This window comes from Gracilinanus agilis, chromosome 3, assembly GCF_016433145.1.
Source record: "Gracilinanus agilis isolate LMUSP501 chromosome 3, AgileGrace, whole genome shotgun sequence".
NCBI classification, from domain to species: domain Eukaryota; kingdom Metazoa; phylum Chordata; class Mammalia; order Didelphimorphia; family Didelphidae; genus Gracilinanus; species Gracilinanus agilis.
The window spans coordinates 341,289,691-341,314,809 of record NC_058132.1 but is presented as its reverse complement, the minus strand read 5'-3'; the positions used below and the strand labels follow the sequence as shown (position 1 = coordinate 341,314,809).

Here is a 25,119-nt window from a genome sequence, read left to right as displayed (position 1 = left end):
CTGAGGTGGGATCCATAGGCCTTATCACACTTCCAAATGGGTCCATCTAACACACACACACACACACACACACACACACACACACACACACACAGAGTTAATTTCCCCTGTAATTAAATTTGAGAGGCAACTTATTAGGATATAAAAAGGATAGGATTTATGATCAGAAGACTAAGTTCTAGCTCTGCCACTGGTTTTATGTGGGATCTTGAGCAAGTAATTTCCCCTCTTTAGGACTCAGTTTCCTCAAATATAGAATGAAGTAGTTACACTAGATGACCTCTAAGATACCCTTCGGCTCTAACATTTTTTAAAATTCTATGACACTAATGGCAATTTAAATGGATCTTTAGCCTTCTTCCTTCATGTCCTAAAAAAGGGTGCATGTGCAAGAGATGTGTCTGTACCAAGGTATGAATGTGTGCCCGTGTGCAAACCCCACTGCAAAGGCAGTTATGAATGTAAGAAGACTTGGATAGTGCTCCCCCACAATTCCCAGTTATAATGTAATGTGGAAACAACACACTAAAAGAAATCTGAACTTTTTTTTTCCACTTGACAAAAGTTATTTATTTCTAATACATTATTAGAAATTTCATTTTTGACTGGACTCAGATTTTGAGGTGGAGGCTCTCAAAGAAGACAGTCGACGTCTCTTGGCAATCTGTTTCTGTCATTTTTCTTTAGCCTCCTTCATTCTCTTAGCCAAAAGCTTGGCATATTCTGCTGCTTCTTCCTTGTTCTTCTGAGTACGCTGCTTCTTCAAAGCAATGCGTCTACGTTTGTGCTGCAAAACACGGGGAGTCACCAAGCGCTGGATTTTAGGAGCCTTAGTCCTGGGTTTTTTGCCTTCCTTGTTGAGGGGCTTTCTCACAACATACTGCCGGACATCATCTTCTTTGGACAAATTGAAAAGTTTTCGGATTCTGCTAGCTCTCTTGGGCCCCAGGCCCCTGTCAGTCCAGGTATATCTTTCTCACCTTTCTTTACAATAACCAAGTTGAGAACACTCAAATTGGCATCAACAATACAGCCCCTAACAGATTTACGTTTTCTTTCTCCGGTTCTTCTAGGGCGATAGCAAGAATGGCCCTTACTGAGCAGCAGGCGGACTCTTCCATGAGCCAAAACACCCTGCTTCATGGGGAAACCTTGTTTGTTGTTTCCACCACTGATCCAGACCACATAACCCTTCCATTCTTCACCCAGAGCATCATCAGAAACTTCAGTGGCCATCCGTTTCTCATAAAAGGTCTGTAGCTTTCTCTCATCATCTACTTCGATGAGTTTCTGACAGCCCGTGGCTGGGAAAGAGATGTTGAGCTTCATCTTTGCACAGCCGCCTGCTGCAGACCTGCCACGGGAAAGAGAAGAAATCTGAACTTTGAGTAAGTATAGTCAGTCAAAATATTAAGGGCTTACTATGTTCCAGGCTGTGCTAAGCACTGAGGATACAAATATAAAAGAGCTATACAATCCTTGCCTTCAAGGAGCTTACAATCTAACAGATGATGGAGAACTCCAAAGGAATGCAGCCAAGTAGGAAACAAAGCAATGGCTGGCCTGGGTGCCCTCCTTAAATGAAAGATCTGTGAGGAGCTCATTGTTCTGCCTTCCAGAGGGGCACAGGGGAAAGATAAGGAATGAGTCCCAAGCCTGATTTGATCTTACAGGTCAGTGACCATCTTGGTACCAGAAAACATATGATAAAACATGATGTCCCTTTCTTGGCAGAAAAATGAGGGTCTCTAGGACTAGAATGCTATATGTATTACTGGACACAATCATTGTAGAAGGTGTTTTTCTTTGCTAAGATAGAAAGCTCAAATAGGATGGAGAGGATAGGAATTTCTGGAAATGATTTGCAATGAAAATCTGGAAATGACTATCATATAAAAACAAAAAGCATCAATAAAGGTTTTATAAAGTTTAATTGTAGATGTGGGGACTTAAAAGTTTTAAATGTAAGATGATAGGATTACCATGACAGATTAAGGGTTGAACTTATCATCCGACTATCTAGTTAATGTTCTAAAACGATGGTGTTTCCTATTCATGCCAAATGGGCTCCTCAGGCTTCTGAAAGGAAGTAAAGAGGGCTAGCTTCAAAAAGAAAAAGAAAGGAAAAACAGTGTCAGGGAACTCAACTCTCAAGAAAAGAATATAACAAAGGGAGAAGCTAAATTGGCTCAGTGGATAGAGAGCCAGGCTTAGAGACTGGAGGTCCTGAGTTCAGATCTGAATCCAGATACTTCCTATTTGTGTGACCCTGGGCAAGTCACTTATACTTCCTATCTCTGTGAACCTGGGCAAGTCACTTAATCCCCATTGCTGTAACCCTTGCTGCTTTTCTGCTTTGGAACCAATGCACAGTATTAATTCAAAATGGAAGGTAAAGGTTTTTTAAAGAGTATATTTTTTTAAAAAAGAAAAAAGTTATGGGAAGGGGGTAGGAGGAGGGGAGGAATAGAATATGAATCATGTAACCATAGGAAAATACTCTAAATTAATTAATTAAATAATGATATATATTAATTAATTATTCTAGATTAATTAATTAAACTTAAACAAAAGAAAAAAGTGTGAGATATTATAAGATGTAAGATAAAAAAGAAGCATACTGTATTAACTCAGAGCTCAGGGATAGGGGAAGCATCTTTTAGGAGGACTTCTAAGAATATGAGAGACAAGACTAGATTCTTAAGGACAGTGCTAAGAAAGTGGCAGTTGAGTTTTAGGGATCCAGGAGTTCACCTAATTCAAAGTCTTACTTTACAAATGAGGAAACTGAGATCAATGATGTAAAGTAAATTGACCAAAGCAGGTCTTATGGCAGCCCTAGTCTTCTAAACCCAAATCCTCTTAACCTCTTGGGAGGCTCAAAAGGGCTAATATATGTAAAGCATCTTTTGAGCTTTCAAAAGCTATTTAAATATTAGCCAGTATTATTATACACACAGAAAACAGATTGAATTTATGGACAGTAAGGCATAGGGAGTTGTGAGTTAGTCAGGAAGACTTTGACTGAGTTTAAGCTCTGTCTTTACACTGACTGTATAAATCACTTAACCTCTCAAGGCTCTAAGCAACTCCAAGACACAAAGGTGGTGTGGAGAGGGAGCTGAACTGTTTTGGTAGAAGGAGTTTTCTCTTTGGGAGTTCCTTCCACAAATTAAATCGCATATCTCATCTCCACTCCTATCCTAAAGTTCATGTGAACTTTATCGATTATGGTCAGAAAGTTTCCTTTAGAGATGAAATGTGATCTAGTGATTATAGAGTTCTAGATAATGTATAGTACTATGAATTTTAGAAATAGAGGCCATGGGTTTGGATCCCGGATCTGCCACATACTTGTTGTATGGCCTTCTTTTTAGAAGAGGACCAGTGGCATCATGGAATGATGTCTTGATTTGTGCATGAATTGGATTTAAGTGAGGCAGAGCTGCAGGAAGTCATAAGCCTCACTCTCTCCAGAGTTATCAAAATCTAGTGGCAATACAAAAATACAATCAGGATGACTGGAGATGGCCCAGGTTGCAGTGGATGGACCTTGGTGTCTTTGATGTCTGACCAAGTTCTAAGCACTCCTCTGGCATACAGTAGCCACAAACTACTTGTGTAAGAGTGGTATCAAGCTAGGTGATGGTTAAAGTCCTTTCTACCTCTAAAGTTTTATGATTCTTACCTCAGTGTCCTCCCAACCTGTACAGTTGAGAATAATAGCAAATACACTGTATGGCAGAAACAAAATTCAAAAATATCTTTGACAGGCTAGAATGATGGGCTAATATTGACAGGATAAAATTTGAGGCCTAAATGCACTTAAGTTCAAGAAATCAATCGTTCAAGTAGAGGATAGAGGAGATGTGATTTGACAGCAGTTCATGTGAAAAAGACCTGGGGGTTTAAGTTCAACACGGGCCAATAATGTGGTGTGACTGCTAAAAAAGCTAATGTAATATGAGGCTGTATTAATAAAAATAGAGCATCCTAATAGTTTCACTGTACTGCATACCAATCAGGCCATGTCAGAGATATTGTATACTGTTAGAGGCAACTAGGTAGTATGGTGGCTAGAGCACTGGATATGGATACAGAAAGATCTGAGTTCAAATTTGTCCTCAGCCACTTAATAGCTGTGTAACCCACAGCAAATCATTTCACCTCTGTCTGTCTCAGTTTCCTTAACCTGTAAAATGGGAATAATAATAGCACCAATCTCCTAAGGTTGGTGTGAAGATCAAATGAAATCATATTTGTAAAGCGCTTAGGTGTTTAATAAATGCTCATTCCCTTCCCTACCTCACCTGTCCTGGTTGCCATGGTTTCAGAGAGAAACTGACAAACAAGAGTTCCTTTAGGGATGAGTGACCAGAATCACGGTGAGGTATCTGAAATCTCTGTTATCACAGGAGGACTAAAGAAGGGCAAAAGAACTATAAGATCAGAAGAGAAGATTTGGTAGGGAAGGGCTATATAAATGTGAACTCTTGTTACTTTGCTTCCAGCCTGATAGTTATCTTCAAATTTGTGTTATGGAGGAGGAGGCAGAAGCATATTTCTTGACATTCCCTCTAGGGAAGGGAGGGAAGAATAAGAGCCACTGGGGAAGGGGAGATAATATAGAAAGGCTCAGTGTATTTGGTTCATTATATAAAATTTTCATAATTAGAGCTGTCCAGCAAGAAAATGAGCTAACTCAAAACATTGTTAGCTTAAGTATTTGTGCAGAGCCTCGATGGCTGGATAGCAGTGAGGTCGAACAGGTGATTCTTGTATTGGGTGGAAGTTTCCAGGTCCTAACAGAGTTTCCTGCTTAAGTAGGTGATTAATACATTTTTGTGAAGGTGGGTCAGACCAGATGACCTCTAATGTACCCCTCATCTCTCAGATTCTATAATAATAATGAGAAACAGTTTTTGCATCTTCCAGAACCAGGTTAATTATATTTTGCTATCCTGCACACATTCCTCCAAGTTAAAAAAAAAAAGTTGGCTCAGGAGCCTTAAAAGATTGTAAAAATCAATTTAACACCCAATTTACCACTATGCCCTTCCAAATCCAGGCTGATCTTCACACCTGTAAAGTTAAACTCAAATATTATTAGAATTCTCCATTACCTTTCAAAGGAAATGTATTTCCCCTCCTTCCCTCCTTGAGAAAGTGTCTTCTCTAGTTAATAGCATCTTCTAAAGCGTTTAGAAGAACTGGCTAGCAGCACTTGGTACTTTTCAATTCAGGAAGATCTCATTCAAGGCATTCGGTTGGCAAGTGAGAAATGAAATGTATTGGAAGTACTGGAAAGTGAAGCTGACGCCCTTCTTCCCTCAAGCCTCTTTCCATGAGTAGAAAACCTCTCCGACTTACAGTCTAAAATTTGTCTCCCCTTGAATCATCCTTTTCTTCTAATGTCATTTTCTAGGATTTGTCTCTTTCTTTATGTACCTCAAGTTCCCCTGAATTTTTAATTAGATATGCAGATAATTTGTTTGCCTTTCACCTCTCATCCTCTAAAACCAGTCTCATATGACCTTCTCCACTCCCCACTTCTTACCTCGAGTTATAGTTTTTGTCATAGAAGAAACAAAACAAATTTGGGGATATCATAGACCAATAGACTTGGAAAGAACCTTAGATGTCCTCTAGTACAATCTTCTTGTTTTCCAGATGAGAAATCTGAGGCTCAGAGAGAAGCTTGCCTACAGCCACATAATTTGTTTATGGCAAAGAGGAGATTAGAACTCAAATATCCAAACTTGGTGTTGATTCTCACTATATCATGTGGAAAAATTCCACAATTCTGGAGACTCTAAGGGTCCTCAGAGCCTATACCCTCTACAACAATAGAAACAAAGGGTCATCCAGTCTCTGCTTGAAATTCTCTATTGAGGGTAGATTCCCTGTTACATTATGGGACAACTCTAATTACTAGGAAGTTTTTTTTTTTAATGTTAACCCTAAATTTGACTTTTTGCAACTTCTACCCATGGTTCTTAATTTTGCCCTCCAGAGCCAAGAATTATTAGCCTATGGGGATGGAGAATCAAATTGTGGTAATGAATATAAATGAGACATTATCGACACTGTAAACAATGATAAATATGAAAAAATTCATAAAAGTCTGAGATTATTTTTATGAAATGGTACAAAGCAAAAAAAGCAGAATCAATATAGAATGTTTTCAGTAATGAAAACACCAAAAGCCATCATAATTCAGATAAAATTCAGTGCCCAACAATGCAGAAACTATTCCCTCTCTAAGAATAGTTCAGCTGGATTTGGAATCAGAGGACCTAGCTTTCTAACCCTAGCTCTGCAACTTAAAACCTGTGTGACCTTGGACAAATTATTTAATGTCTCTGGACCCCAGTTTCTTAATTTTCAAAATGAGGAAGTTGGACTAGATCATGAATAAGGTCCTTTACAACTGTAAGCCTGTCATTGTAGTAACCTTGACAAGAGATTATCCAGCCTTCATCTGAAGAAGGCTTAAGTGTTGAGAATTTACTACCTTTGTGGGCAACTTCCACAAATCTGATTCCACTCAAAATGTACCATTTCCAAGTGCTGGACTAGGTGATGGAGATGCAAAAACAAGCACACTTGCATATGTCACCATTTATCCTCTCATAGAGCTGCTACCCCAACTAAGGTCTCTATTACCTCTCTCCTGGACTGTGGCAAAGTTTCTTAATTGGTCTCCCTCTCTTAAGTCTTTCCTCACTCCAATCTATCTTCCATGCAGCTGCCAAAGTGACTTTTCTGTACCCCAGTTTGACTATGTCACTACCCCTCTCCTGCTTAAGAGTTCTTTCAGTCATGTCCCAACTCTTTGGGACCCCATTTGGGGTTTTCTTGGCAAAGATACTAGAGTGGTTTGCCGTTTCCTTCTCCAGCTCATTTTACAGATGAGGAATCTGAGGCTAATAGGGTTACATGACTTGCTCAGGGGCCTGGAGTTAGTAAGTGTCTGAGACTGTATTTGAACTCAAGTTTTCTTGACTCTATGTCTGGTGTTCTATCCACCTCACTGGCCTACTGAGCCACCTACATGCCTAATATTCACATTAGCAATCATTGACTACAGCATAGTGACTAGTCCTAATGACAGGTTACACATTTGGGACATCTTGCTTGAATGATCTTTATATTTTGAAAAATATACCCTACAATTATTTCTTGGACTTTTAGTGAACAAAAACTGTTTTCGAATATAATATTAAATCATCTTAATTAACTTTGACATATTTTTCAAAATGTTTTAATGTTTTCCTCATGTTGTATTTTTATTTTGTGACCTTGGGCAAATTATTTTGTTGCTCTGGGCCCCAGTTCCCTTATCCATAAAATGAGGGACTCAGTCTAGATGAACTGTAAGATCTGAGTTCAAATCCAGCCCTGATGTTCAATTTGATTCTACAAGCATTTCTTTGGAACTAACTATTTGCTAGGCACTGTGCCAAGCATAGGAGACACAGATATAAAAATGAAATCATTCCTTTCCTCAAGGAACTGACATTTTAGCTGGGGTGGGGAAGGAGAGACAGTGTGTGCATAGATAAGTATATTCAAAATACAGAATTGGGCAGTTAGCTGGATCAGTGAATAGAATATTGGGTGTAGGTTCAGGAAGATATCTTCCTGGGTTCAAATCTGGCCATAGATACATACTAGCTGTATGGCTCTGGGCAAGCCATTTAACTTTGTTGGCCTCAGTTTCCTCATCTGTAAAATGAACTGAAGAAGGAAACGGCAAACCACTCCAGGATTTTTGCCAAGAAAACCCCAAATGGGATTATGAAGAGTCAGACATGACTGAAATTCATGAAAAATAATGCAAAAATTCCATTATAACTTTTAGGGACAGCTCAATGGATGGAGAGCCAGGCCCAGAGATGGGAAATAACTGGGTTCAAATCTGGTCTTAGGCTCTTGCTAGATGTGTGATCCAAGGCAAAACACGGAACCCCCACTCCCTAGCTCTTACCTCTCATCTGACTTGGAACCAAAACACAGGATTGATTCTAAGATGGCAGGGAAGGGTTTTTTAAAAATGAAATAAAAGAAAATACATACAGAGTCAACATAAAGTAACTTTAGCAGGAGCAGAGGAGATTACTAACAGCTACAGGGTATCATTTGAATTGTGCTTTATAAGAAGCTAGGATTCAACCAGGCCAAAGAGGTTATAGAGAACATTCAGGTATGAGGAACAACCTAGGCAGAGGTGTAGGAATAGGAAATGGAAATATCACAGGCAGGAAAATCATGTAATCCAGTTTAGCTGTAATGAGGAGTTCAGGAGCTTGAATAATATGTGATCATTATAGAAAAATAGGTTGGAGTTCTGTTGTGAAGAGTTTTCAATGCCAGTTAGAGGAGCTCATATTTACTCCTAGAGAAACTAGGAAACCACTGAAGCTTCTTGAGCTTCTTCCTGTGCTTTAGGAATATTAATTTGTGGGGTAGGTAGGTAGCTCAGCATATAGTGCTCCAGGCCTAGAGTCAGGAAGACCTGAGTTCAAATCCAGCCTCAAATACACACTAGCTGGACCCTGGGTAAATTACTTAACTCCAATCGCCTTATCCTTATTGTTCTTCATTCTGAGAAATGATACTTGGTATTCTTCTTCTTCTTTTTTAAACCTGTACCTTCTGTCTTGGAACCAATACTAAATATCTAAGAATATAAGGGCTAGACAACTGGAGTTAAGTGACTTACTTGCCTGGAGTCACACAGGCAGAAAGTATCTGAGGCCATATTTGAACTCAAGATCTCTATCTATTAAGCCGCCTTGCTGTCCCACTTAATATTGATTCTAAGACAGAAGAGAAAGGTTTTATTTTTATTTTTTTAAAGGAATATTAATTTGGCACCTCTGTGGAAGACAGTGGAAAAAGAAAGAAAACAAACATTTATTAAATACTTACTATGTGCCAGGCATTGTGCTAAATATCTTACAATTCTTATCTTATCATCACAGTAATCCTGTGAAATAAGTGCTTTTTTTTATCCTCATTTTATAATTAAGGAAGCTAGCCAAAGAAAGATCAAGTGATTGACTTATATAGCTAGTAAGAGTTTGAGATTGGATTTGAACTCAGGTCTTCCTGACTTCCGGCCCAGAACTCTATCCATTGTCTTACCCAGCTAGACTGGAGGTAGGAAGAAGGAGAAGGTCATCACAATAGACCTGTCTCTCCCAAAAGACAGAATGAACAGGGCTGGCAATTGATTATACATGGGTGGTGAGGATAAGTTCAAGATGTTTTCTTAAGAGTTCAGGGGGATTCCAAGGTTGGAAAGCTAGATGGCTAGAAGGACAATGGTTCCTTTGACAGAAATAAGGAAGTTCTATTTCTAGGTTCTATAATTTTAGAATTCTGCCTGTGAACATAGGTATGTATGGAGCCTGAGTATTTACAGCAAGAATCAGGCAGCTATTGACATGCAGGTCATGGCAACCGTGAGTGTCGCTGTGATTTAGGAGAGGTTAGGAAGGACTTGGAGAGGTGTAATTTCCAATTACATGGGTGGAAAATGTGATGGCTATTACAGGAGAGCATTCTAGGACTAGAAACAGAAAGAGACAACAGGGTTCCAATCATCTTAGGGTTGGGAGTCTCAGAGGACACAAGATGGAAGATCTAGTGAGAAGAAAAGAAATGAATGCCAGGGTTCACGGGTTTGAAAGAATTGGAAAATGTCATGGGGCAGGATTCTGGGGCAAGAGTAAGGACAGTTTAATTAAAGGAGGTAGAAGGAAATAGGGTAGTCTTTCTAGCATCATAAATCTGGGCTTTTTCATTTGATATATTCTTTTTGCCCTCGGACTCTATTTTTATTTTTTAAAGTTTTATTGATGTTTTTTAAATACTAGACATTTCCTGGTATACATTGATCTTCTAAACACTGAATTCCCTTTTGTTGCAAGGAAAATCAGTTAAGCGAAGCCAATAGGCAGGGACAGTGTCTGATCTCATATACATCATTCCATAGCCATAGCCTATATCTTCTCTAGCAAGAAAGAGGTGTAGTTCATCAGAGGATTCTAAATAGAGAGTTGAACAGCAACATGGAGGTCATCCAGTACAACCCCCTCATTTTATAGATGGGGAAACTCAGACACAAAGAGGAGAGAACATTTATTAGATCATGAACTCCTTGAGAGCAGGGACTCTTTTTGCCTTTGTATAGTGTCTGGCACATAGGTATTTTAAAAATGCTTGTTGTCTTGACTTGCCCAAGTGTGCACAGGTGGCAGAACTAGGACCTGTGCTCTGAGACTGAGAATGGTCATTGTAATTCATTAAAGCTGTCTACCCTTTATTGCAGTTTTCATTTACATTATTGTAGTCTTATGCATATTGGTCTCCTGATTTTGCCTTCTTCATTCTGTGATCTGATGTCTTCCTAATGAAATGTCAGTTCCTAGTGATAGGTTGGGGGTAATGTTATGTAAGCAGTTCAATGACTAATGACTAATCAATGCCCAATGATGAATAACTAATTACAGTTCAATAACTAACACACAACTGCTCTTTCCTAGAAACAAGTCCCTGAGGTTATCTTGTTTATATCTTTGGCTTTGAATAAGATTTTACCTAAAACGGACCAAATAAGAACTGAGGAGTTTTTGCCCTTTAAAACACTAGAGTAGTTTCTCTAATTTGCTGCTATTGTTTCCCAGCCTTTGATACCAGCAAGTTCTCCCTTGTGCATAATTTCAATACCCCCTCACCATAATTTAAACCCATTCCTTCTTGAGACATCTATTGTCCCTTCTCTGTATGCTCACTTATTCATACATGTTCCAAAAGTCTTAGTGCAGTTTGAAGTACTTAAAATTGCTCTAAGACTTTTGGGTCACTCAAGATAATTGATATTGTTATTTAACACCCCCTTTCTCATTCCCAGGATCCTTCCTCCTCTATCTATTCCTTACCATAGGTACAGTTTCCTACTCTATTTCTCAGTGGGCATACCCTCTTCCTCACTTCTTTTCTGTATTTCCACATACATTTTTCCATTTTACAGTCACTCTTAGGTAATGACCTTCCTAGTTATAACCACAACAGTACCAATTTGGAACCATCAAGAAACAATCATTCTTTTCAATGCTCATATTTATTAAGTGTCTGCCCACTTTGTGCAAGGCTACTAGCTCAGTTCTTGTACAAGTTGCTGCTAGAAAACAGTTTATCCCTGTTGAGAGTTGTATGATTTTGAATGAAAATGAAATTTTAAATTGTTAAAAATTCCCAGCAGGACATAAATCTTTTTTTGCAACATGTTTCAATTGTGGAATGAAATAGTCTGTTTTCTTAGCATTTTTTTCTTTGTGTTCAAGTTCCTTTCCCTTTTGTTCCCTTTCTCATATTGTTATGAGTTTCCTTCCTTCCTTCCTCCCTTCCTTTGAATCTCTCTGCCTTTTGTAGTTACAACATTACAGTTGAACTCTATTCTCCCTCAGGGAATCAGAAAACTGCCATGTAATCAAAAACAGCAAAAAAAAAGTAAGAATTGGAAAGGACATTAAAAATAACTGAATACTAATTGACTACAAGAATTGAATGCTTAATTTTACTAATGAGGAAACTGAGGCCAACAGAGGATAAGTTACTTTGTCAGGATCAAAAGGTTAGTTAAAGCTGGGACTAGAATCCAGGTCTCCTAACTCCCAGTACAATGTTCTTTCTGTTATACCAAGCTGTCTCTTTATAAAATTCTACAAAATGGACATGAATGTACTGTACAAGTTACTATAGCAGAGCACACAATGTACCATAAAATATATTTATATCACATAAAATGACATCTCTGTTATGAATTGATCCAGACATTCTGAAAAGCAATTTGGAATTATACTAAGAAAATGATGAAACTGTCCATACCCTCTCAGTCAGAGATATCCCTTTTTGGCAGAGACTCTGAGAAGATCAAAACAGAAAAAAAAGGCATATACCAAAATATTCCTAGTAGCTATTTTTGTGGTAGCAAAGGACAAGAAATGAAACTCATCCCCATCATGTAACAGCTAAAAAACTATGATATGGGAATGTAATTGAAATTCCTACCCTATAAGAAACGATACGAAGAATTCAGAGAAGCATGGGAAAACTTATGAGAACTGATATAAAATGAAATAAGCAGAAACAGGAAAAGAAGAAATGACCATGTAAAAGCAAAAAACGAGAAAAACAAAATAGAACCCCGTGTAAGCAAAATGACCAAGTCAGACAAGAAAATGCAGTTCCCTCCTTTATTTGTAGAGATGAGAGACTATGGCTAAAGAATTTGGCACAGATCATCAGACTTGGTTAATGTGTCAGTTTTGGTGAACTGCCTTTTTTCCTTTCCTTTTTCATTCTTTGTTGCAATGATTTGCTGAGTAAGACAGCACAGAAGAATATATTTGGAAGTAAAAGTAATATAAAAACAGAAAACATTCATAAATATATGTACATATATTTAAAAACAGTTCCATTGTACCCCAAATTTGACTTATCTAAAACAAATGTCCTAGCTATGATAAATATTTCATTAATATTATTCTCAGTGACTTCAATATCCATGCTAATGATACTTCTAATATAATGTCCTTACAGTGTGCTTCATTCTAATGACCTTCTTCTCCACTCCATTTCTTCTACCCACAAACACCCTGGACTTTATTAATATTCATAACTTCCTCACTGATAAGAACTGAAATGCTCCTCTCTGAATACAATCTCCTTTTATACCACCTTTTGCCTTACTTATTACTACTGAACTAAAGAATCTCAGAGTTGGGAGGAACCTCCAAGGTCATAGTTGACTAAGAATTCCCTCCATCGCATACCTTAATAAGTGACTGTCCACTATTTAGAGAACCCATAAACTTCCCATTCTGCTTTATGATAGCTCTATTTATTTGAAGTTTACCTTACATCAAACTTACTCTGCTTTACTTTAACTATTACTCATGGAGCCTACCTCTACCCTATGTGGCCAAGCAGAACAAATCCCATTCTTCTACATCAGTGATTCCAAAGTGGGTGCCACCACCCCCTGGTGGGTGCTGCAGCAATCCAGGAGGGTGGTGATGGCCACAGGTGCATTTATCTTTCCTGTTAATTGCTATTAAAATTTTTTAAAATTAATTTCCAGGGGCACTAAGTAATATTTTTTCAGGAAAGAGGGTGGTAGGCCAAAAAAGTTTGGGAACCACTCTTCTACATGAGGAACACTCTTCCTTTAACTTTTGGTTCAGTCATTTTATTCAGTTGTGTCCAAATCTTTGTGAGCTCATTTGGAGTTTTCTTGGCAGAGAAACTGGAGTGGTTTGCCATTTCCTTCTTCAGATCATTTAACAGAGAAGAAAACTGAGGCAAACAGGGCAAAATGACTTCTCCAGGATCATAGAGCTAGTAAGTGTCTGAGGTCCACTGTGTCACCACCCTTAACTACTTAAAGACAATAGTCTTCAGTCTTTTCTGGATTCTATGAACTATAGGCCAGTGTTCTGGGCATTTTCTCTGGTTTTACTTCATATCTGAAAGGCTCTCCCTCCTTACCTCCACCTACTGAGCTTTCTGGCTTTCTTTAAGTCCCAACTAAAATCTTTTCTGCTATAAGAACACTTCCCCAACCTCTCTTAATTCTAATTCCCTCCTACTGTCAATTAATTACTGTTCATCTTGTATATAGCTTACTTTGCATATTTTTGTTTGTATGTTGTCTCCATGATTAGTTTGAAAACTCCTGGAAGGCAAGAATTGTCTTTTGCCCTTTTTGGTATCCCCATAGTTCAGCACAGGACCTTAGCACATAATAGGCACTTAACAGATGTTAATTGATCCCTTCAGGTAAAGAATTCTTTCAGTATCTTACTATTTATCTAGCTTCAAGTTTCTATTAATTGTTTTGGTCCTATTCAGTAAAAATCATTCTCCTTGGCATAGAAAATAGAAGCAAAAAGGGGGAAGGGGATTGTTATGTCTTCTCTTCCTTTTTTGTTATTATTGTCCATCTATCTTGATAGCAATTCTATACCTTCCTTGATTCCCATCCCCACACACACACACACACTTTTAGCTCAAAAAATTTCTTTAACATTCATTGCTAGACTTAGCTTATTCTGAGTACTCCTGACACCATGCTTATAGGACCATGTCACTCTTGTACTATTGTTGTTTGTTGCTGAGTGGTTTCAGTCTTGTTGGACTCTTTGTGACCCCATTTGTTTGGTTGGCAAAGATACTGGAGTGGTTTATCATTTCCTTTTCTAATTCATTTTCTAGATGAGGAAACTGAGGCAAACAACAGTAAAGTAACTTGCCTACGGTCATGCAGCTTTTATTTGAGGTCATATTTGAACTCGGGAACATGAGTCTTCCTAACTCTGGTCCCACAACTCTATCTGTTGTTCCACTTAGTTGCCCTTCACTCTTGGGTAGTTATTCTATATCATGTACCTTTGCTGCCATCATTATCATTTCCTCTTCCGCTCCTTTTTCTTTTCCTCTTTCTCATCCTTTTTCTTGTTCTCTCTCCCTATCTTGCCCAGGTTGAAAGTGGGACAGTCACTCATGAATCCGATCCCACTGCTGATTGTCATGAAAACTTTGACCTGCTCTGTTGACCTGGGCTTATTCACCCCCTCCTTAGGCAGCATGGTACACCCTGCCCCTCACTTCTAGGAGCTTACTATATTTTATTATTTACCATATTACCATATAACATTTATTAATATACTATATTAGTTCTAGACTTAGTTGAGATACTCAATTGGGTTTAGCAGTTCAGAATTTCTGAGCTTGAGTGATTCATCAGCCTCATCTCTCCAGTGGCATGGATTCTAGGAAAGTACCCCCATGCACAGATGGTTCCTTCCTAAATACATACCTTTTAAAAAAATTAATGTGTTTGAGAAAACTCAGTAGTCCTTTACACAACTAACCTTTTTTTCCCCTCACTAGATTTTTTTTGTTTCCCAACTTCAGAATTACATTCTTGGAAGCTTTCTCTCTCTTGAAATGATTTCCTTCTTATAACTTTAGGTCATAGTATGTTACTTTTCTTTTTCTCAACCCTTTGAAATATGTACTTTCAATATCTAGGGTTCATATCAGATTAAAATCAACTTTCTTCTCTTTTGCACAAATTCTAATATGAAATGAGGTCATTGCCCCTCAAGGCTCTCAAAATTTCTATTCCTCTTTGTTGGCGAGAATCATCATAATAGTACCCCTTATCACTCCACCTTTTGAAGACTAGATTCATCATCTAGGCAAGCCAATAATTTTTTTTTTTAGCTACTTTATTTTTGGCACAGAAAGAGGAAGAACTTCAGAAGATATCTGGATAATTGGCATTCCTCCATTACCACTATGTCATTCCGCTAAGCTAACTTAATTTCTTTTCTAAATGCCTTATTTATTTCCTTCTTCTGGTCCAGGAGGTTATGATATCATTTCATGGCAATTCTCTTCTATTTCTTCCTTGATTGTTTTTGTTTAGTCATTTTTTAGTCATGTCTGATTCTTCGTGACTTAATTTGGGATTTTCATGGCAAAGATGGTGGAGTGGTTTGCCATTTCCTTCTCCAGCTTATTTTACAGATAACTAAACTGAGGGAAATAGGGTGCAGTAACTTGTTCAGTCAGTTAGATTCATATAGCTAGTAAGTGCCTATGGCCAGATTCTAACTTAGGTCTTCCTGACCCCAGACCCAGGGATCTATCACCTAAGCCACCTGGCTATTCTCTTGATTGTTCTTTGCATAAATATGATGCTACTCTACCCATACTCATTTTTATCTATTCTATTCCTTTTAAAGCATAGACTTCCAAATCCATATTTCTAGTTATGAGCTCCATCCTACCAAGTCTCAGTGATAGTTACTAGAACAAATTTACCTCCTTGTGTCTCTATTTCACTTTGCTTATTTACCCATCTTTTGCACATCTCTATATAAATCTGTAGTCATGGATTTTATTCCTGGCTCCTTTTAAAGATTTTATTTCTTACAAACTCCTAAGCAACTTTATTAGAAATACAAAGTTAGTTTCTCTCTCTCTCTCTCTCTCTCTCTCTCTCTCTCTCTCTCTCTCTCTCTCTCTCTCTCTCTCTCTTCATTTTCATTTTAAAATCTTCTCAGATTTCTTAGACTACCTGGCATTATTTGGAATATTTTATCCCTGGCCAAGAGCTTATACACCCTTTAATTTCCATCTTAGAATCAATACTAAGTACTGGTTCCAAGGCTGAAGAGCAGCAAGAACTAGGCAACTGGGATTAAATGACTCTCCCAGGGTCACATAGTTAGGACATGTTTGAGGCCAGATTTGAACCCAGGACCTCTTTTCTGGCTCTCTATCCACTGAGCTACCTAGCTGCCCCTGCTTATCATTCTTATAGTTTAAGCCTCACATAAATATCTTAAATCTGTTCTCAGATTTTCTTAACATTGCAAGCAGCTAATTGTTAATACTTCCCAAAGCTATCTTTNGTCTTCTCATTCCTCCCTTCTTCGCAATCTGCCCTTGTCACTTGACTGAGCTGGCTCTCATGAAGATCATCAGCAATTTCCCAACTGCCAAAATCAAAGACCCACTGCACCCATCCCCAACTACACTTTATCCTCTGACCCCTCTGATAGTCTAAATGTCACTTCTTCTGTGAGGCAAAGGTCAAACAAGACAAATACATGAATAACTAACTGTAAGACAAGGTAGGATATTATGGGTAACATAAAAGATACAAAGACTCCAGTGGAAGTTCAGAAAAGAATTCAGATCCTAGCCACTTACTAGCTCTATGATATTGAGCAAGTTACTTAATCTCTCTCTAGGGCTCAGTTTTCTCACCTCTAAAATGAGGGGATTGGATACGTGACCTCTGAATTCTCTTCCAACATAAAGCTATGATCTTGTCCACCTATGAATTCCTAAAGAGGAATATACCTTTTGATCCAGGAATACCACTATTAGATCTGTTTCCTAAGGAGATAAAAGAAAAAGGAAAAGAATCATACCTTCTAAAATATTCATAGCCACTCACTTTGTGGTGACAAAGAACTGGAAATTGAAGGGAATGGCTAAGCAAGTTATAGAATATAATTGTGATGAAATACTACTGTGCAATAAGAAGTGAGGAGCAGGTTAATTTCTTTTTAAAAATCCAGAAATACCTAAGTGAAATTATGATGAGAAAAATGAATAGAACCAAGAGAACATTATATTCAGCAACAGAAATATCATTTGAAGATGTTGTGAATGTCTACCTCCATAAAAAGAACTGATAAATAGAAAGATACATATATATGTCTATTATATGTATTTGTACATACACTTGTCAAATGATACCTTCTCTAGTGCAGGGAGGGGAAAGAATTAGATACACAGGAAATGTAATACAAAAAACAAATAAATTTAAACAAAAAATAGCTAAGGAGGAGCAGGGTGAGGTGTAGGGGTTGGGATTAGCAAGTGGAGACACCATAACAGACATTTTTTTTATGGTTTTTGAAAGTAATATTGTGGGGCAAACACCAGTGACCTGAGTGCCTGAATATTTTGCTTAATGATTTAGCATCCTGAGCAAATCCTTACAGGCAGGGTTACAGCTCAATACTGCAGCCCTCATCAGGACAGATTCCCAATGTTACTTCCTTGGAGAATCATATTATTCTCTCTGATGTACTGACTGGGTAAATTAGAATCACGGATTATTACTCTAGCTGTAAGGGACCAGAAAGACAGTGCCATAATATCATTCCGGATTTTCCAGGGCAGTCTGTTTTGAGAAAAAGAGAATGTGACTTGAGAATGAGGCTTTGCAAAAGAAATATCCCATATCAGGTAGTGCCCAGAATTTGAGTTAAAGAAATATGCCATTGGTCCATTTCGTTTTGCCTTTCATTTTGCAGACTTAGAAAGTTGAAAGTGTTTTGGTTGGAGTTTAGATACTGGCTCTGTGTTTTTCTGCGTGTGTTTCACCTGGAACAAGTTACATAGGCTAGATGACACAGCAGGAGTAGGAGACCTGAAGTCAAGATCTGACTTCAAATCTTGCTTTAGATACTTGCAAATCACTTAACCTCTGACTGTCTCAGTTATCTCATCTGCAAAATAGAGGTAATTATAGCACCTACCTCAAAGAGTTATTCTGAGGACAAATGAGAATATCTGTAAGGTACTATATATATATATTAATTAGAGGGACCGGACTTTAAGCTTCTTCCTAGGCATGAGCTCTAGGTTATTGAGGCCCGAAGGGGTAAAGGGACTGTCTACCGTACCTGCCCTTTTAAACCAGCAGGTCTAAGGCAGTCAGCAAGAATTCCTGGAGAAGAAACTCCAGTCCCTCCCTGCCTCTGGGATGTTGGACAGTCTCTCCTAAAACAACACTCCGCAAGACCAGTTTGAAGGAGCAGGCTAGTGGACACCTGGGAGTTCCACATTAGAAGCTCCTTTAACACACTCCCGCAAATTTAGGGTTCCGTAGCACCTGGACAATCCTTGGCGGCGAACCTCTGCGGTTATCTATTGGGTTTCCCTGATCCTGTGCACTGTTCTCCGAAAAACTACAATTCCCAACATGCCCTATTCCTCCGCCTCTCCCCACGCCTCCGGTTCGCCTTGCCCAGCACAATGCGCATGCTTCTCCAGACGTGGCACCGGGAACTTCGAGGGCGCTGGGGGCGGGGCCGAGGGCAGCGGCCGCGGCCGTTGGAGGAGCGGGAGCCGGAGCCGGGTCCGGGGCCGGGCGGGCACCTGGCAGGCTGGCAGAGCAAACGGCGGCGGTGGCGGCGATGGGTCGGGCCGGCAGTGGGTGTAGCTCCGGACTGCTGTTGGTGGCGATGCTGGTGAGGCTGGGCAGGGGCCGGGCCGGGCGGGGGAGGCAGGCGGCCAGGCAGGCAGGCACGCTGCAGGCTGTGCCCGGGGCGCGGGGCATGTCTGACCAGAAGCGGGAGCGCAGCGGCGCGGGCCGCCCCAGGGCTACCCGTGCACGCCCAGGAGCGCAGCGTGGGCTGCAGTGAGTTCAAGTTTGAGAAGAGGCTGGAGAGAGGATGCTGAAGACCCCTCTTCCTCTCCTCATTCTTGCGCCGAATTTCTGAATCTTGCACCTGTGCTTGTGTGCATTGGGGAGAAGGGGAAACAGAGGTGGGGATGGGGGGCGGCGGTCATCCCTTAGGCAGTTTAATTCAAGTCACACTTGATTCTTGGTTTCTGTACCTGAGATTTCTTGCTTCATGTGGCTACGCTGTCCCCTTTCCTCCCTGCCCAGATCCACACACCCACTGACCAGGCCCCTTGGAGGCTGAGGCTGCTCCTTCCTGGAGGTCATGGCCATCGTTAGCAAAGCTGGACACACAGTTAACCCCAGCCAGAGTTAAGAGGGCGTGTTTGTGTAATAAGAGGAGGAACCCCTCCCAGATCCGGTATAGGGGTGTGACACCTCCACTCCCATCTTCACTTCCCAAGAGCATCTCTGGGACACACCTCAGAAGACCATGGAGACCATTGCTACAGGGTGCTTGAACAAATTGGGGACTGGGAGGCAATGACTTGAGGTGGCCTCTTCCCCTTCCTGCAACCTCACTCCCACTCTGGCTTCCTCCCAAGAGCTGTCTTCATAGCAAGAGAATGAATAGAATTCTGATCTTTTATTTTTTAAGTGGAGGGAAATAGTTGTTAGGGAAGGACAAAATTAAAGTGTCTTTAGCTTAGAGCTCTTCCATTTCCCTAATTACTCCCCTATCCTTTTAGCATAAGCTCTGTGAATTGACCTCTTGTTTCCAAGTGGCTTAGAAATGACTCTGAAGGCAAGAGGGTCTGGCATCTACTATTTATGGGACACTGTGCTAGGCTCTGATGATAGGAAATGTAATGTCCATGCTCCCAAGAAACTTAACATTTTATTAGGAGGGATATTGCACATAGATAAGTAAATAAAAGGTATGGAGTAATGGATCAAGTAAGTCATTAGACAGAGTACTCTAGGAAATTTGGAGGAGGAAAAAGAAAGCAATAACAACTGAGAGATCAAGGATGGCTTCACAGGAGGAGGTACCTATGGACATGTGGGATTTCAGTTCATGTGAGGGGACAACTTTTGTAAATTTAAGAAGGCATAACTAAGATTGCTTCCTTGATTTAGTTTGTTCTTTTCTGGCAGTGAGAAGTAAAAGTCTGGACTCAATAGCCTTTCTTTTCACCTGAATATACCTGGGTCTTGAATCTAGAAAGCAACTGCTTGCCTAAGTACATTACTGGGAAGACAGAGATTGGGCAGATTCTATGAACTTTTACTTCAGTTTAGGTCTCCTGTAGGGTTTGGAAATACTTGGAATTACTCGCTAGGGGTTGGAAGGAAATCAGCGACCAATCAGTGGACGGAAGGGATGAGGAATGATTGCTCCTGCCAAGATTTCCATCCTTCCTGAGGGAAGGAACAGATTTCCTCTCTTGCCTTCACCCACATCTGACAGCAAAGTGTTTTCTAAATCATTTTCTTGCTTGTGGGCTAATAGGGACTATGAGAATACATAAGAAAGATAGGGTTTTGTTTTGGTTTTGTTCCTTGTGGGATGATCATTTCGCACTTTCCTACCTTTTTAGTACATATAAGAATTAGAACTTCAAAGTCCAAGGTATCCCAAGAAACCATTACTAAAAAGCCTTTTGGTAAAGTTGTAGTTCAATCTATTAGTCACCCTTCCCTAACTTTAAAAATGGCAACAATAACACAGTTTAAAAAAAAATTAAAATCCTTTACCTTCTGGCTTAGTATCAACACTGTGTAGTAGGCAGAAGAGTAGTGATGGCTAGGCAATGAGGGTTAAGTGACTTGCCCAGGGTCACACAGATAGGAAGTGTCTGAGGTCAGATTTGAATCTACAACTTCCCATCTCTAGGCTTGGCTCTCAATCCATTGAGCCACCCAACTGCCCCCCAGTAACACACTTTAAAATTATAAGTGTATTTCTGTAATTAGGGTTTCTCATGAAAAAAAAATTTAGAACTCTGGAAGAGGCATCATTTATATATATTTATATATCTCTAAAATGGAGAAAGAAGAAACATAACACCTTGAAAGTAGACTTTCACTTTTACTATCCCCAAGACTGACTTAAGAGAGGGAACAAGCAGACAACAAGGGTGAAAGTTGGTGTGTTTTTCTATTCTGGAAAACTGGGATGGACCACTGTATATCTGATATATATCTGATAAGGTACTGAGGGATTCTAGGGAGTATGTTGGGTTCCTTCATTTCTTTCAACAAATATTTGAGCATATCTTTGTGTTATATTCTGTGAAGGATACATAAAAGTATGATGCATGATTCCTCATATCTCAAATCTCAGGGACACAGGATTATACACATGAAGTCAAATACCTCTTCAAGAAGACAATGCAGGAGATGTCATAAGGCTTTATAGGAAGATTCCGACTTAAATGTTTGACGTGAATATAAATAGCTATTTGATCTAGTGGCATGAACTCCCTCTCCCATATCTCTATCCCTCACTTCTGGGAATATATCTTCCTCATAGGCACTCCTAACTATTTGTCTCTTTCCCTTGGGGAACCTTACCCTGTTATGGACCTCTAGTGCTAAAGCTAGAACCTGACTTGCTCTGGCGAAATTCCTTCTCTAGCTCTTAACCAGTGTATATAGTTGGCATATAACCAGTGGTATAGTTGAAAAGTGTGCAGGATTTGGGGTCAGTGGACTTAGGCTACAATCCTATGTGAACTTGGTGCTAGTCATTTGACCTCTCCAGGCCTCTAGTTTTTTCATAAGTAAAATGAGGTAGTTGGTGTAGATGGCCCCTCAGATTCTTGCCGTTTTCTAGATCTCATCAACCCTTTTCTTCTTTCTCCACCCTCCTTTGCTCTCTCTACCAGCTAATTCATTTTCATAGTCCCTCTCTCCCTAGAATTCAGGGTTGGCCCCTTTGTTGTACCATTCTTTTCCTTTCCTCCCACCCCACCCTACTAGCTGAGCTATCCCCCTTTCTCCATACTTTCCCCTCCCCCAGTTGACTTATTTGTGTAGTCTCTCACTTTTTAAACCAACCATCTCCCTTCACTGCTTCTCCCCCTTCTGGCATCCCCCTTCTCCCTAGAAGGAGGGATCTCCTTTCCTCAGTTGTGTCAGAATCTTCCTCACCCATGCATATCCAAATTATTGTTGGAGCCTCTGTCCCAGAAGTTTTCCTCCAACAGGAACCAATATATTGGCATAAAGCAAGGGAAGTCCTTTTTCCCCACTGTCCGGCCTATATCCCGCTTTGGGAAGAATTTGATCCTGGCATCATAAGGTAGAACTCCACTCCTTTTACCTAAACAAACATTTTTTACACTTTGGCTACAGCTACGAATTAAATTAGACTTTGGAGACTGAATCAGAAATCTGACCATCTAATTTTTTTTTTTTTCAATGGGAAAATATGTTCAAGTTCTGATCATCTGACTGAAGAACAAACCTTTGGAATACACCCACTGTGTAAGTAGGTTGGGAATGGCTTATGAATGATTTGTTTTTGTTGAGTGTTTTCTTGGCAAAGATACCAGAATAGTTTGCCATTTCCCTTTCCAGCTCATTTTACAGATGAGGAACCTGAGGTGAATAGGGTTACATGACTTGCCCAGGATCACATAGCTAGTAAGTGTCTTAGGCTAGATTTGAATTCGGGAAGATGAATTTGAACCTTCTTGCTCTAAATACATTTTTAATGCTCTGTCCATTTACCACACCGGATGTGTAGTCAGAACAGTTTGAATTCAATGCAAGGATCAGTTGTGGTCTGAATGTTTGGGGAAGGCTTTTGCTTGAACTAGGCCTTGATAGGTAGGGTTTGGTCAGGTAGATGGAGGAAAAGTGTGCTTTGGAAGGAAAATGTTGTTAATAAAGGGACATAATGAGGAATAGGAATGAGCATCATTTGCTGAGAGGAAAAATGAGTTGATCAATATGGCTAGAGTAGAGTTTTCTTATGGAATAATAAAAGGACATACAGGGTCACAGTTTGGTTTTTTTTTTTGAGTTCATTATTTGTTTATTAGGAGATGGGTACTGTCATCACGAGTGGTTAAAAATCATATTTGATCATTCTGTTGATGAGTTCCTATGACTTTTGAAGTTGTTTGCTTTTACAATATTGTCACTGTTTAAATCATTCTTTTGGTTCGACATCAGTTCTTTTTTCATTTTTTTTATTGTCATGCTAAACACATTTTTGGTCATTATTATAAGAGCAGTCATAAATAACCAGAACCGCAAAATAAAAGCAAAAATACATTGATGTGTGAAAGACAACTCCAACAGTTCTTTCTCTGAAGGTGGATAGCATTCCCCATCATAAGTCTTTCAGGATTGTCCCAGATCATTGCATTGCTGAGAATAGCCTGCTTTTCCCAGATAATCATTATCCAGTATTGCTATTATTGTGTATAATATTCTCCCAGTTCTGCTTATTTTCCTCTGCATCAGTTCCCACAGATCTTTCCAGCTTTTTCTGAAATCATCTTGCTTATCATTTCTTATAGCACAATAGTATTCCATCACCGAGATGTACCACAATTTGTTCATCAATTCCCCAATTGATGAACATTCCCATAATTTTCAATTTGCCACTACAGAAAGAGCTGCTGTAAATATTTCTGTACAAGTAGGTCCTTTCCCCTTTTTTATTATATCTTTGGGATATAGACCCAGTAGTGGTATTACTGGATCAAAGGGTATGCACAGTTTTATAGCCCTTTGGGCATAGTTCCAGAATGGTTGGATCAGTTTACAACTCCACCAACAATGCATTAGTGTCTCAATTTTGCTACATTCCCTCCAGCATTTACCACTTTCTTTTACTACCATATTGGCCGGTTTGATAGGTGTGAGGTGGTACATCAGTATTGTTTTTATTTGCATTTCTCTAATCAGGAGTGATTTATGGGGGCAGCTGGGTAGCTCAGTGGATTGAGAGCCAGGCCTAGAGACCGGAGGTCCTAGGTTCAAGTCTGGCCTCAGACACTTCCCAGCTGTGTGACCCTGTCACTTTTCCCCCATTTCCTACCCTTACCACTCTTCTGCCTTGGAGCCAATACAAGTATTGACTCCAAGATGGAAGGTAAGGGTTTAAAAAAAAAAAGAGTGATTTAGAGCATTTTTAAATGTGATTATTGATGCTTTGATTCCCTCATCTGAAAATTGCTTGTTCATATCCTTTGAGGGTCACAGATTTAAAGGTGGAATAGACCATCTGAAGTCCTCATTGTACAGAATAAGAAACTGAGGCCCAGAGAGAGTAAGTGATTTTTCCAAGGTCATATCATGTCTGAGCTAAGATTTGAACTCAGATCCTCTGACTTTTAAATGTACTCTTCCACATTTCCTCTTTTCTTGCTTGCCTTATTATTCAGGACTTGATTACGTGAGTCCCTTCTTTATCATCCTTCTCCCTTTGCTAAATGTCTTTTGACTATTCTCTTTTGCTAGGACATTCTACATGAAAAAAAGAGATAACAAAAGATAACTGTTTTAATAAAAGGTTTGATGGAAAGGAGTTTGAAATTAATAGCCAAAATCAATTCACCCAGGAATAGTCCCACTATTAGATTAGAAGTATGCAGCTTCTTCCATTATCATACTCTTTTAGGTTAAGGGCAGTTTGTAGAGAATCTTTAATGGCAAGCTAAAGATTTTAACCTTTTTTCTTTAGCAGTGAGAATGAGAATGATTTGTTGAAGAAATGATGTGAAGAAAGCAGTATTTTAATATTAATCTGGCATTGGCATGCTGGATGAATGAATGAAATGAATGAGAGAAATCTGAACTGCTTAATTCAGGAGACCTTTGAAATAATTAAGGTTTAAGATAAGGATGCCTTTATTGGGGTGGGGGTAGTGAGAATAGAGAGATGGATATGGGAACATTATAAAGGAAAACCCAATAGTATTCAGTGAATGGCAGTTGGGGAAAGAGAGAGAGAAGTCATATATGAATCTGAAGTTTGGATCACTGAGAAAGTAATGGAACCATTAACAGTCAGGGGAAGGAATTAACTGATGCTTTGGTTGTGAGTCACCCAACTGCATAGGGAGTCTGATGCTAGCTAGGGAAAGAAT

At 39.4% G+C, this 25,119-nt stretch overlaps 1 protein-coding gene and 1 pseudogene across 1 annotated transcript in view; one reads left to right on the top strand and one right to left on the bottom strand.

The window, feature by feature from the left end:
• Positions 1 to 555: 555 nt before the first annotated feature.
• LOC123239456 lies at positions 556 to 1,329 on the bottom strand (annotated as a pseudogene).
• A 17,471-nt stretch (positions 1,330 to 18,800) lies between these two features.
• Positions 18,801 to 25,119, top strand: part of PDIA5 (protein disulfide isomerase family A member 5) — a 205,762-nt gene continuing 199,443 nt past the window's right edge. Inside the window, exon 1 of the mRNA XM_044670046.1 lies at positions 18,801 to 18,854. Within this exon, the coding sequence (XP_044525981.1) occupies positions 18,801 to 18,854 (54 nt within the window). The remainder of the gene's footprint in view (positions 18,855 to 25,119) is intronic.